The sequence below is a fragment of the Apteryx mantelli genome, chromosome 6, assembly GCF_036417845.1.
Source record: "Apteryx mantelli isolate bAptMan1 chromosome 6, bAptMan1.hap1, whole genome shotgun sequence".
NCBI classification, from domain to species: domain Eukaryota; kingdom Metazoa; phylum Chordata; class Aves; order Apterygiformes; family Apterygidae; genus Apteryx; species Apteryx mantelli.
In genome coordinates, this window is record NC_089983.1 from 14,742,017 (window position 1) to 14,757,229 (window position 15,213).

Sequence of the window (15,213 nt, forward strand, 5' to 3'; positions counted from 1 at the left end):
TAGAGGAATTGGATACTGGCAAGGTGTCGCTCTGATATCAATTTAATATTGTTGCTAGTGCATTTTAGCAAGGCTAGGTCCTCACACAGAAAAGGGCTGTGTTCAATCTTCATGGCGCCCTCCCTTGTTTTGGAACAATTTTGGAAGAACTGTGAGACAACATCATTCAGCTGTTCTACTTCACTATGGCTGAATGAAATCCCTTGTTGGCATGGATTAAAGTAGCAGACTTATCAGGCACAAACTGAGCCTTGCAGGTGCTTCCTCTTAAGCCTGCTGTCTCCTTGTCACCTGCATCTTGCCTTGTCTAAAAATGCAATTTTGCTAGAATAGCCATGTCAGCTGGAAGTTGGTGCCTGTTTGAAGACAAACTCTTCTGGAAAAATTCTGGAATAAGATGCAGCTATGGCGACAGTACTGCACCCTTTCGTTTGCTAAATTTATACCACAGAGGACTGGTGTAATTTTTTTCCAATAAAAAGAATCCTGAGACCATATGTTGTATCACTACTACAGGGCTGTGTAATGCAATAGCTGTAGTGAAAGAAGCTATTCTGGTGTAGACAGTAAATGCAGGATTTGTTTGACAGCAGAACAGGATACCCCAGTTGCTCTGCTGGAGCTGGGAACTATGGCTAAAACCAAATGAGTTCATGTGAAAATGTGTATTTTTCAGTTATGCACATGTACTAAGTTTAGACTTCTACTTGTATTTAGCTTGTTTTTCAAAAGAGATGATGATCACTTGATCACTTGAACAAGCTCTGCATGTGTTTCATTCCTGTTTATCCATTTTCTCCTAATACTTTTGAAGCCATTGGCCAATTCTGTCTGTTAAAATATGTTAGAGAATTCAAAGTTACTAATTTCCTACAAGATTTATGGAAATAGATCAGTGCTTACAGGTATTTCTCACTAAGAGCTCAAGTCTTTCACCCTTCATATAAGAAAAAGAAATTATGAATGACCAAGTTACAAGAAGAATTTCTACTGGTATTTGCATCTTATAAGACACCAAAGAACCCACCCATGACACAAGTCAATGGATAAGACTTTTTAAAAATTCCTTTAATGTCTTACAGAGTACTTCTCAGTACACTATACTCACTGTAGCTCAGTGTTAGTTCTGATAAGCCTGAAAGCATCGTTTTAAGTTTTGTGGCTCCTTAGCATTTTACTTAATTTGTCCCTAACAACCCCACAGAGCTGGATGATAAATGTATGAACATTCCTTTCCAGCCTGGAAAAAATGATAAATAAGTATGACAGTCTGAAAACCCGGCATGAAAAGGAAGAATATTTAGATCGCCTTGTCGCAAAGAAGGGACCTAAAAGGATAGCAAAACAGAAGAATGCAGTAAGTAAAAAGCACATTGAAAAATGTTCTGTATATGTTTTGCTGTTCTTGCTTTTTTGTTGTTGAACCAATACATGGAATTCAGTCTGATTCATGAAATTTCACCACTGGATTCATTTTTGTCAGAGAACATGTGGTTGGAAGCATTTCTTAACAACATCCTATCAATGACTTGTGGATGCAGCTTGTAGTCTGACTCTTTGATCAATTTGGAAATAAGCAGAAAGAGTGGAGATTCTTGGTATTGTTGTTGTGAATTTCCATATCTTCTCAGTCAAGGATTTATTTTTAAGTTTTTATTTTTAAGTTCAAGCTTAACTGCAGCATACCAATCCAGACTTGGATATTTCATTGTCAAATGAAGTGTGTTTCATCTATTCAAATACATACAGCTGCATCCTGCATGCCCAAAAGCAGCATGCTGTATGCTTTAACCTAGAAAGGTTCCTGACACCTGAGAAAGAGCAGTTACCTAAAACTTTCTAAACTGCAGTCTGACATATCTGTAGGAACTAAGGGACTTTTTACACCAAGATTTAAAAGAAATAGAGTAACTATAACTATGAGAAGTTGTAACTTTTCCTTTTGAGAATATGATTCAAAAGAGAAACTGTACTTAGCTTTCTCTGCACCAAATGAAAGTGTGTTATCAATATTGCATATTAGAAGGGTTTGCTGAAAGGAGGGGTCAGCAGGTGCTGGAAATGCTGACAGATTTTTGAGATCAGGCATGAAAGAGCTCCTGAAGATTCTGCCTGCCTGCCCTCCCCCAAGAGCTGTAATTCTCAAGTGCTGTAATAAAAAAGCACTGTGGTAAAGAAATTGCTTTGCTAAACCTGTATTCCTTTTTTTTTCCCCTTCCACTTTGTTTCCAGGAAACTGCTGTTAAACAGCAGTTTCAGAGAGCCTATATTGTGGTGGAGTTGCAGAGGATATGTAGAACTGTCTGGGAGGTCGGGGCACTTGGTTAGAGCTAGATGAGATCTGAGCATGTGTTAAGAAATTAAGAAACAAAACTGTGTTGACTGTTAAGGTCCAAGTGGGTTTAAAAGTGTTTGACCAAGGACTGAGTTCACAAATCTTACACTAGTGAGAAATGAAAGTCATACTGTACAAGGTTGTAACAATCCTTTTGATACATTTTAGTAATACTCAGTCATAATGGAAGGTTTGTCTGAAATTTTTATTTAAAAATGTTAAAACTAGTAAGAGTGCTCTCTGTTGCTGTCTTCTGCATTATTTTATTGATAGCTTATGCCCCCTTCTTGTGTCATACCTGATCTGCTTTTGCTGTCAGGCTTTTTGTGTATTTGGCTGATACTTGATTTGAAAATGAGCTGATAGTAATAACAAATAGCAAGTCTTGTAATTCACCTGAAGAAGTAATAGAACATTACTGTACAGATTTATTACAATATGTTTTAGTCTGATTGAGAGTGATATCTCCTAAAGATCATGAAGTAGAATTTTTCAAAAGTTGTTCAATAAAGATCATGTCTTTGGTAACTTAAGGTACCCCAAAATAACCTAATTTCATACTTTGTTCTAGGCATGTCACTCTGAGCAGACAGTTGAAAAGCAGGGTCATGAAGAAAAGGTCCCAGCTTTTTCTGACGCTTCAGGTTTGGAAAATAGGAGTATTGCATATATCTGAAATACTGTTCGCTGTAAACTTTACCACTGAAAATAAATATGTACCCGCTTCTTAGTTATGTGTAACTAGTCTGTATTACAAAATGCTTAGGACTATGAATAACAGTAGTAAAGGGCAGTATTTGGAGAAAAGGAATACTTATAGTCAAGCTGAAAATGTATTCTAAATGCTGGTGCTCTACAAGCTTTGTTATATTTCTTGCAAGTAGGAGATGTTAATTTGTATGAACAGTCATCTGGGCAGGAGGTGAATTTTCTGGGGTTATGATAGACAATTTTACAGATAGTGATTAATCAATATCTGAGTTGCTGAACTAACAGAAATTATTCTTGGAAACTATGAACATGTATTACTATCAAAAAATGATTTTGCTGATGGTTTCCAACTTTGGGAGGTATATTGGGTCTGTGACAGAAAGGTGTTTGTAAAATAATATACAAGGTAAATATCTACAAAGATCTGTGTTTCTAGTTACTGTAAGTCAGTGCCCAATAAAATTACAGAAACTCCGCAATGAACATCTGAAACTTACCCTAGTCAAAAGAAATAAACCTTAAAATTGTACAGATTATGTACAAGGTTTGTACTGGGATGTGCCTGGTGTATTCAGCATAGAAAAGTGACTGAAAGACCACAGTTTAGTCTACTGTCCTGTGAATATATGAATTATTGGTAATGGCAAGCATTTGGGGCTATGGTAAAGCTGTGAAAAAGAAATTGCAACAAGAAACTGATGTTTTGCTATAATAAGAGCTTCAGAATGTGATATTTTATATGTAAGAGAGAAATATTTAATAAACATATTTTAGCAGGCATTTTAGTAGTTTTAGATTAAATTCCATAAAATAATTTATTGAAACATAGTGACTTGCCATTAAAGTGATCTAGTTAGAGTTGGAAATTTATGATTAAATTGTTCTTTGACTTCCTTTGTGTAATTTGATGATGTCACTTTAACTTGTCCATAACAAGTTACGTTTTGTTTTTTTTTTTAATGTTGGAATTGTGATATATTTATAGAAGTAAACTAAAGAAAGTAACCGTTGCTGATTTTTCTCTTTTCTTCTGAAGCTGATGAACAGTTACTAGCTAGGATCTCTGAAAAAGAGGTAAAGGCATTTATTTCTAAAAAAAAAAAAAGGGGGGGGGGCATTTTATTTTCACCACATATGATGTTAGCGTTTCTTTATAAGTGCTACAACATGTATCCAGTACCCTGTAATTGCTGTGCCAAGAACCAGAAGGGCTTCAGTCAGCTTTTCTGATTTCTAGACAGGATTGTTCCTCCTCTTCCTGTTAACTACACAGGATTTCTTTCTTTGTGTGGAAACTGTGATGGTAGTCAGGATCATGCGAAAGATGTGATAAAGGACGTACATGTCATCACTTGAGCCCAGGGATTCTGTGCTGGATATTGTAAAAGTTGAAGCTTGTCCTTGCACTGTGGGCCGAAAGCTTTTCCACCACTTCTAGCTTTTAGTGCAAGGAGACTGAAATTCAGTGCATGTTGAATACATTATGGTAAGATTTACCTTGAAAGGTGGTGGTCTGACAACTAAGTTTGCTAGTCAGTGCACAGAAAATACGTTTGGCATTGCCTTCTTGATAAAATTTTATCCCTGCCTCCAAATTGTTGGTCTTAACAAATAAGAGTCTTATCTATACTAACAGTCAGTATGCTTAATTGGTACGACTCGAAGGCCTTGCAAAAAAAGGGAAACATGATTGCCAAGGATTTAACCAAATCAGTAACAAATGTGTCATTTCTCCCAAAAGTTTCCTGGCTTGTTGATGTCTCTCTTTATCCCATTAAAGATTTGCTATGTAAATTAAAACCTCAGTGGTTTTATAATAACTAATATCTTGGGTCAATAAACTCATTATGGAGTTACAATCATCATGGCATTAGAATTCATGTTCTGTAAACACATTGGCCTGTTCAGTCTTGTGATTTATCTATCTTACAGTGTATTTGTTCCCTCAGTAGGGATCTAGATAAGGTGGCCCTTAATTTAGCCCTTAAGTACCCCTAAAATTAGGTAACCCTAAACAGAGAACATCATTTGAGGCATATCTTGAAAATATCTTTCTTTTCAATGAGTCCTATTTAATGTGAAAAAACTCATACAGTTAGATTTGTATTCTTGTACGTAAACAAGTAAATACTGTCTCTTGAAATAAACTTTCAAAACTGCGTTACTACTAGTACATGAAGCAAAAGATTTTAAAGTTAAATTTTAGTGATGTTTTAACCCTTTCTGATTTCATGCTCCCTTGTAGTTGACTGATTTTTTGTTTTTCCCCACTCATCACATAAGCAGAAACAGTTTCTTTAGAAGTTGGGCTTGTGTTGCTGCTTATGTCAGTGCTGAATGTGGTGTATTGCAGTAAGCACTGTCTTGACTCCAGTTAGAGGAAGGGATGCAACTTTATTTTGCACATTGTTGTTACAGTATTGCCTGTTCTGTTCTTTGTCCTCTTTTTTTCTGCATCATAGGTCAAGCTTTGTTTTATTACAGTGTTAAAAATTCATGGAAGTTAATGTGACCTTCTAATAATTTAAACTGCAGTAATCACGCACCATGCTAAATTTGAGGTGACTGCATTTAACTACTTTTCATTTGCATTTTAGCATCTCCCAACCTGGGTTTAAAGTTAAAGTGCCTCTTACCTCGCTGGTGAAGTTAACACTGAAACTTCTAGAGGAAATGTCCTTGTTTACTCCTGGCTTTATTTTAATCCCATTTTTAATCCCATTTATTTTTAACCAATGTTAAGAAATTAGAGAAAACAACAATAACAATAATCTATTTACGGAGTGAATTGGAAGACGGTTCTCCTCAGTCTGTGAGATATCAAGAGCAAATATTGAAAACTGTAGCAGTGAATTCATTTATTATCAATAAACATGAATGCTCTGAAGAAGAAATCCTTCCTCTTCCAGCAATGAGTGAAGCATCTACTTTTCCTGAAAAGAAGATACAAATTTAGATGGAAAATCTTCAAATAATCGAGGCAAATTTGTAGACTTGGAAAAGGAAAACAAGTTAGGAAGTGCAACAGAAATCATCAAGAAGGTTAAAAAATTATTCAGCAATACAAGTGCATGTATCAACTAGAAGAATGTACAGTTTTTCAATTGTATCAACAGCAGCATTAAGTTGAATTCAAATGCTCAGTCTTTGTTTCTCTCAGTCACATCAAAAATGACTATTTTAAATGAGTTTCTTGAAATAGAAATTCTCAAGAGGTTATGTTGACACTTGTGAATGACTTTCCAGTGGAGAGGTGTATTTTTGGTGATTTGTAGTCCTCTTCTAAACTCTTTCTACATTTGTGAGTAGTTTTACCTCCCTTTGAAAAGAAGTTGCAGTTGGAAGAGAAGGCCATTAGAAGGACACTTCAGTAAAATTTTGGAGACTGAAACAGAGTAGTGTAGAGCTTTGAGGTGTCCAGTGTTGGCCTTAGAAGATGACGTAAACAAAAGGTAATGAAAGTCCTTAGTAAAAGAATTAACATTTAGAAGTATTCTGTGCTATATGCATTCTACCCCCTATGTGTGAAAGCAAAAGTGGATGTAATATACAGTTTTATATGCACAGGCGTGTTTTGTTTTCTTAATATATAAGATAGGAATTTAACAACTTATAGTTCTGTAACACTTATTCCTGTCTCCCTTACACTGTCTGGATAGACGCTTACTGTCGCATAAAAGTATCTTTTTTTCATAGAAGTCCGTGTGTCACTTTAGCAGAGGTTTAAGCTGAACTGTAGTAATTTTTTTTTTTCTTACCAGAGTATAAATGTGCAAATGGAAATTAGAATAGGAAACATGTATTCCTGTAACTGATATATCTGATACAGTTTCCTTTATGAACAAGTCCAGAGAGGCATGTCTGATAACTAGAGTCGTGAGGTGTGTTTGCTGCCTTTGTGGTGGTTCTACTGTAGACATTGCTGAACCAAAATCTCACCTCCTCTTGCGGTGTGTATAGCCAATTATCACATCGGGGTAAATCTGTAGCATATATAAGATAGCAGTTCAGGCTTATGCTCTTCAAGATATATATTTTTGGGAACCTATTATGTGCAGTTTTGTGCAAAGAAACCAGATTACCTTTCTGAAACTAGGATACTTTGTCCTCTACATTACATAACAGGGATTTTTGATGTATTATTTTAGCAGTTTAATTCATTTTGTTCATTTATGTTAGAGACAATTATTTCTTACACATAGCAATGAGCATTTTATAATTTTTAAGAAATAATGTTCTTCTTACAGACTACAAAATTTGGTATTTCAAAGGCACTGCATTCCACTGGAGCATCAAAACCAGTTGATACTCTTAAAAAATCAGGTAAAAATCTCTTTTTTTGTTCGCAGCTACTGATTACCTAAAAGAAAAAGAAACTCTGTGTTTAATGCAGCAGAGTTCAAGGAACAAAAGCAGTAATTTTATTGCATGTTGTGCAGATTTGAATAACACACTGAATTACACTGTGTTGTTATTCATTCAAATGTTTCATACACTCCCTACACTTTGTTCAAGCAATTACTGATCTAAAATAGTTAGAAAGTATATTAGTACTTTCCTTGCTTCATACTCTGCTGATTGGAACTTGCACTATTCTGCATTTTTAATAAGTATTCATTAGATGAGTACTTAAAAGATTCAAAAATATTTGTTTCACTAGATAAATTGTTTATGTATAGTTTTATAGATATCAAATGAAAACTAAATTTAGATGTATTAGGTGTATGAATTTGGAGGGTTTTATTTGTTTTTTATTTACTATATTCCAGGTGAAACTGCCCCAAAATTGCCTTTGTTTTTGAAAGAAAAAGGGGTAAGTTGTATCATATTCAGGAGTATATCAATTAAATATACCACATAGGTATCTGAAACATGATGATTAACATAGGAATGAGATCCTGTGAAGTCACTGATACTGTCTGGTGGCCATTAGCCATTAATACGGCATTTGCTTGTTGAAAGCAAGTGAATGCACTGAAAGTTGGACTGCTGTTTAATAATACAGTTGAACATACAGATTTTGGCTGCTGAACACTCTATATGCTTTCCAATATTGCTGAGAGGATATGCTGCCAAAATTCAGGGACTTCAGGAGTGGATCGTTATAGGCAGGTAATGAGAGAGAAGAAGCTATAAGTCATCCAAATATTTTTGCAAATGCATTTTTCTGTCAGGAAATAGAATTTCTAATATAAATCTGTGAAAACAGTGCTTCATCAGTCAAATAAGGTATATGGAAAATATAAAATGTCCTTAGGAACAACTGAATAACTTCTGATTTGGAATACAGGCAGAATAAAATGATGGTTCCTACAGTATCTTACCAAATTTCCTCTGGCTATTTACCACAGGCAGGACTTCCATGGTAGCTCTTAAAGGTGTGCACTGTCTGAAAAACTCATGCTAGCATTTTGCAAAATAGTGTTAAGTGCTTAGACAGCGAAGGTTCAAGCCTTGGACACAAAAGAAATGGCAAATTCAGATATAAAGGATTGAATGAAAATGTAGGTTGGCATTGTGGACTTCCAGAACTAGGGTTCTCATGGATTTGGGTGGCTGGACTTGCCACCTCTGACTGATGAATTTCCTCTTTAGGACTGGGAGTATATTGGTCTCTTACGGCATTGTACAAATGGCTAGCAAAGGCTCTTGTTGCTGCCAGGTTCCATCAGAGGTTTTCACTGTGCTCAGTTGTTCAGTAGCCTGGGCCCTTCATCTCAGCATTGTCACCACCATGAACTCTGACAGCTGAGTCTCAGATTTGTTTTATTGAACCTCCCGGATCCTCCATCTTGGAGTACAGTGTTCTGTTCCTGACAGACCTGCCTTTTCAGCCCGGAAGTGCTTCTCATTAAGCTTGACATACTGCTCAGCCTCCAAGTTCCCCTGAGCCTTTGGGAATGGACTAGTCAGAGCACAAAGGCTTATCCCTGGCACCTGAGTTCAGCCCTTACTAACAGTGCTCCTTAGCTTCTTCCAGTCCTCCTTAGATTCAGAGGACTCTCACAGTAGGAAAGGCACATACTGGATCCTTTTGCAGATGAAAGAACTGCAGTTTCCAGTTTCAGCCTTCAAGGGGAATTGACTCCCTTCTTAATGGGAACAGAACTGTATTCTCTGCCGATCCCATCCCATCTTTGTTGGTAGTGGCAGCCAATGCGTGCCCCATCTAGCAGCTCCAATCTAAACAGGAAATCCAAGCAAAAAGAAATTCCCATTTTCCCCTACATAGTGAACAAAACAAATTGCATTATTTCTATATTTTAAATGTATGTAATCTTTTTCTCAAAATTCTATAATTTCAGGGTCCTCCCTAGCTAAGGCAATTTCTCATACTGATTCTTACAATGGAAATAGACTGTGCCGTTCTCCAGAAGCTTTGTGAGCAGCACAAGTCTGAGGATCACGTTCAGAAGCTGTATAAATGCTAGGGTGGAGAGCCAGGACTACTTTGGCTAACTATATAATGCCCACAGCTTCTACTCAAAGCAGTTCTGGCTTACTTTAGGCTACTCTGAAGATTAAATCACTTTGCATAAATGAGAAGAAAGAATTTAGGTTTCCAGTTTCGTACACTGATGGTTTCATACACAGGAGTGCTATTTGTAAAATGGGAGTAAGTGCCTATTGCACAGAAGTATTCTAGAGTTAATATTTAAACAGCTCTTTAGTATTAGTCATACTGAAGTTTTTTATGAAACATTTTTATTGTTTATGCATTTATGTACTCTTGAGCTGGTCTGAGAATTTTTTCAGGTTGTATGTAATACTAAAATTTTGTTTGAAAAAATGTAAAATAATAATCTCTGAATTGATTTGAATATTTATGTTACAGTGTCAGGCAGCTGTTCCAAGGAAGGACAAGTCTGAACCTTTTTTGGGACTTGTGGATAGATCACAAGCTGTTCTGTTAAGTGAAAAAAAAGAAGATGAAGTGGTGCCTCTCTTTACTCTTTTAGAAGAGATTGAGGGGAGAGAGGAAGAAGACCAAGATCCATCTGTCAGAAGACCTTTAACAGAAGATGTAAAGAATCTGCATGTTACTTTAAGCAAGAATGACCACTGTCAGTCTTTATTAAGTCCTGTGGAATTAGAGGAGGAATATCAGAAACTTTCTTCGTTAAATGTCAAGGAAATATTGCCACTAGCTATAGAAAGAGATGTATTTGCGATAGAGCAAGAACAGACATATTCAGAAACAAAAATAACACATCTAAACTCTTCTTTAACTAAAGCTCTTGAAGAGTCTTTTATAGACACATTTATCAACTTAATAATCCTGAAATCAGTAGTAGGCAAAAGCCTTGAGGAAGTTATCAAAGACAGACTTTCAGAAGTAACGGTAGTCACAAGAGAAGTGGGGGAGGAATATCAGAATCTGCAGAGTATTACAAGTATATCACCTGTTGTTTTGGAGAGCAGCATATATGAAGGTCAAAACATTTCAAGGAAAAGACTTCCTGCTGAAGGACAAACAGTTAATCTCAAGTCTGTTGTAAGTCAAAACCTACAAGATCATCCCATGGAGAGATTTTTTGAAAGAGGTATGATCCCAGATTTAGAATTAGGAAAGAAGCACCAGGATTTATCATCACAGGGAATTCAGGAGGGATTATCAGTGGTTTCAGAGCCAGAATTAGCTGGCAAATCTTGTAATTCTGAGGAGAGAACTTCAGAAACAGATGTAACAAGTCTTAGATATGTTTTGAAACAGAATCAGTCTGACTTTTCTGTAGAGAGGCTTATAGAAATGAGGTTAATGGAAGAAGTGCAATTAGAAAAGAAACATCAACACTCCTTTCTGCTAAATGCTGATACGAGACAACCAAAACATGAAGCAGATTTTTCTGATGGAAGGAAAGAGAATCAATCAGAAATGGAAATATCAGTAATAAAAGCTTTGAGTTGTGACCTGCAAGATCATTCTCCTCAGAGATTTTCAGAAACTGGATTAGTCAAAGGGACTGATACAGAATATGAATGTCAAAAGATACCTTTGCAAAGTGTTAAAGAAACACAACTAGTAGATACAGGAATGGATTTACCTGAGAGAGAAAACAGTTGTGAGGGAAATACTGCCAAAACAGAAATAATAAATCTTAAATCTCCATTACCTCAAAATCTGCAAAAATATACATTAGAAAGACTTTCAGAAATGAAATTAGAAAAGGATTCACAGAATACATCACTGGACGTCATTGATGTCAGATTGCCAATAGATGTGGAGACGGAGCTGCCTAGGATAGGACAAGATCATTACCAGCAGAAGCCTTCAGAACTGAAAGTAAAATCTGTTTCAAACAAAGCTCTTCAAGATACTCTTATAGAAAGAGTTTTGGAAACAGAAATAATGAATCTAAAGCCTCTTTTAAATAAATTTCTCCAACATCATCTTACAGAGAAACTTTCACGGCAAATGATGGAAGAGAAACTGAAGAAAGTACATCAGAATTTATCCTCGTTGAACGTTAGAGAAGGAGAGCTTGTGGCACAAGAGACAGATTTACTGGACATAAACCAGGTTAACTGTAGTGAAAATCTAGCTGAACAATCTATAATAAAAGGAAAACCTGCATTAAGTGAGAGTATGCAAAACTTTCTTCTAGAGCTACTCCCAGAAAAAGAAATTATGACTCTAAAATCAGTTTTAAGCAAAAAAATCCAGGATCATCTTGTTGAAAGACTTGCAAAAATAGGGTTAATCACAGAAGAAGAATTAAGGAAGGTGAAAGAGAACTTGCTTCTGTTAAGAGCTAGTAGAGGATGGTCAAAAGACAGGGAATCTGGGCTGCTCAAGGAAGAACAAAGTCCTACTCTGAAATCTTTATTATACCCAAATCTTCAGGATAAACCTTCAGAAACAAAACATTTAGAGTCTCTTACAGGCAAAATGCCAGAAGACTCTAAAGGCAGTATTTCTGAAACAGAAGTAACAAGTTCAGAATCTATTTTAAGCAACACCTTAGAAGATCTTCGTAAAGAAATTATTTTGGAAATTGAAATATTCAATAAAATTGAAGAAGAGAGTGACGCAGAGAAGCCTCAAACAGATAGTGATACAGAGACAAGAAATGAAAAACAAGATTTTTGTGAGGATGAATTTCCAGATCCAGTAGCAGATGTAGTGGTTAACGTAAATAATGAAAAACAAACTAATAATTTAATGCACTTTCTTAAAAAAAAAAAATTTTTGAAAAAGAAAATCAAGACAAAAAGGGTGAAATAGCTCAGTCAAAAAAAGATTTTGAAAGACCATTAAGTCAGAAGGCTCATGATGAGATAGAAACATCTGAAACAGTAAATTTTTCTTCTTTTTCAAATGCTTGTGATGCTATTATTCAAACAGACCTGATAGAATACCCCTGCAGGCTCCAGCCCTCCCTTCCAGCAAGTGGTCCAAGGTCTATCTTTTTACAAGCAGAGCCTGAGGAAGAAGAAAAGTCATCAAGGAATCTTGACAGGAAGTCAAGAGACAAACTGTGTGGTAAGGCTCCTAAGAAATATGCCATGCCATACCACGAACATCTGGGTCAAATGTTAACAGGTACTCAGTGTAAGAAGGAAAAACAAACTAATTTGAGGAAATCTAGGGAGGGTGTAAAGGAGAAACATGGAAAGTATTCTGAACCAACTCCTTCAGCATCACCTGCTATGGGATCCAAGGAGTCAAAATCATCTGTATGCTCCCATAACAGGGAAAACTTGAAGCAGAAAGCAGAGCAGGAAAAAGAACATGACAACAAACCGAAGAAATCACTTAGTAAGTCCATGAGAGCTCCATCAGATACTGCAGAACAACAGCCACCACAAACCGTGAAAGCATTTAAAGAAAACTCATCCCCAAATGGCTTTCCAGATCCAGGTTCCAGACCTATGCCCATGCCATGTGAAAAAGAAAATATGCCTGTAAGAATATTTTCTTTCAGTTGTCCACATCAAACATATGTGAACTAGAAAGACAATGATACCTAAATGTAGAATATGTGAACTTTTTTTAGTAAGCTGTAAATAAACTCAGAATTGAAAACCTTGATCCATGTTTCACATGGTGTGTAACGTTGACAAAATAGAGGAAAAACTATGTATCCTAGCAGCCATCCCTCTGTTCCTTGCTTTTTGCTTACAGGATTCATTCCATTTTTTCTGGCATATTATTTAACATAAAGAAGTTTACATTTATTACAAAGTAAATGTAAACTTCAGTGTCCATTTGGAGGCAGAGCTTGTGCAGAATATCAACTTAAATCAGTGATTCTTTCTAAAAGAAATTTCTCACTAACCCTCCAAGATGCATGAAGTTTTGTCATGGTAGTCAGGTAGGTAAGGTTTGAAGAACTGGGAATTTAGTTTTACTTCTGCTTCTTTTTGGTTAGAATTTGTGCTGACGTTAATTAGTCAAAAATTGAAATAATTATGAGGGATTTGGTCTAAGTATGGGCTTTTGGAAAAGTATATTTCACGAAGATGGCTATCAGGGATTTGTGAATGGTAAGACTAGAGCTTCAGTGATGTAACTGGAATGAGAATTTGGTTGTTGCATTTACTGATTATCCTCTGTTTGGCACCTAATGAGCATAATGTGTCTTTCAGTCTTCCTTGCGTGTAGGATGGGTCCCCACCTCTGTCTTTTTTAATATTTATTCAATTTGTATGTATTGGTATTTTGGTAGCATTTATTTTGCCTATCAGGAAATTCCACTACTAAAGATGAACTTGTTTGAAAACATGCTTAGGGCTTTTAGACTGCTTCATGTTGTTTGAATTTTGAGTGCTTCTATAGGTTTTTTTGTTGTTGTTGTTGTTTAATTGAGTGTTATCATTGTTTAGGTGTTGCTGCTCACCATAGTTTTTAAATATTTTCTTGGTTAAAATATTACTTCCACATGTCTGATGCAATTAGCCTTTTTTCCCCTCCTCATTATAATCATCATCTGTCACATTTTTGAAGAGAGGAGGTATCAGTCTTGCTCTGGACAGGTTGTTTAGTTGACTCTCCTTTAGATCTTCCCTATAATTTTCATCCCATATGACATTCTTTGCTTTCTCTACTGAACTACCATTTTAGTATTGGTAGTCTTTCCTTTACATCCCAGAAGTAGATTGAAGTGAGTTCTGGATGAAAGAATTGCTAAAATAATGGGCAATGTTGACTGAGATCTTTGAATAAAATGTGCTGACTTGTTCCTCTTCTTGCGAGTGTGTAGCCATTACAAATATTCTAATAGCTTCACTGGAATCCTGTAAATTATGTTAAGAGTGTATTTCCCATCCTTATTTGGATGTAAGTACATTGCATTTGATTACTACTCCTACTAATAATGGAATAAACCTGAGTGATTAATAGGTTATAGGTTATATCGAGAATGGGACAGATAAAGGGCCATAGGTTCTAGATAAATTATTTCAGAGCCAATAAGTTTGGGCAGAGATATATTTGCATTGAGAAGAGCTTTTTAATTTGTTTGTGAAGTTTGAAGATTTCTTTTTAATAAAATTAAGAAAAAGTATAATCTCTTCAATGTTAACTACCATCTATAGTTTTAAAAATTTTCAAGAATCAAATCAGTTTAACATATCCTTTTTTTATCTTAATATTCAGAATCATACAAGTAAAGAAGATATAAAAATGAAAGTATGCAAGTATCTGGAAAAAGCAGTAGAGAGAGCTCTACAGTATTTAGAGGGGGCTCCAGAAGAATGCCTGTGTCAGCCACTACATTCTGCAAGACCACACAGTGTTCCTCCTGTTTGCAGGTCAGCTGAAGAGACCTCCAGAACACAGGCTGCAGGTTCTTCCACTGCATCACTAGATTCTTCTGTTAGTAAAGATCCAGGAAATACTACCAGATTGAAGTTTGAGAATCAAAACACTGAAGCAGAGCAAGTGGAAATCAGTCCTAAGAAAAGGCTAAATTTCTGTGAAATTCTCAAAGATACATTACCGGAAAATGTGACACTCAAAAGTGATGACAAATGAAGTCAGAATGCCATTCCAAAGAAAAGCAAGAGGGAGGGCAACGTAAATCTTACTTGGAATCTAACTTAGGAAGATAATGTTCCCACCTTGTGGTGAAAAAAGTTGAAGTAACTAATAAAAAAATTTGTTCTTGCAACATCTTTACTGCATCTTTCACTTTTTTGAGACTTTAGGTTACTCATTTAGTCTG

General features: G+C 35.9%; 1 protein-coding gene across 1 annotated transcript; it reads left to right on the forward strand.

Moving 5' to 3' along the window:
• The first annotated feature begins 7,433 nt into the window (after positions 1-7,433).
• LOC136992333 (cation channel sperm-associated targeting subunit tau-like) lies at positions 7,434-15,118 on the forward strand. The gene is made up of 4 exons (XM_067298617.1): positions 7,434-7,461; positions 7,816-7,859; positions 9,882-12,952; positions 14,646-15,118. Exons 1-3 carry the CDS (start codon positions 7,434-7,436, stop codon positions 12,270-12,272), a joined length of 2,463 nt encoding a protein of 820 aa, XP_067154718.1. The 3' UTR covers positions 12,273-12,952; positions 14,646-15,118.
• Positions 15,119-15,213: the final 95 nt, after the last annotated feature.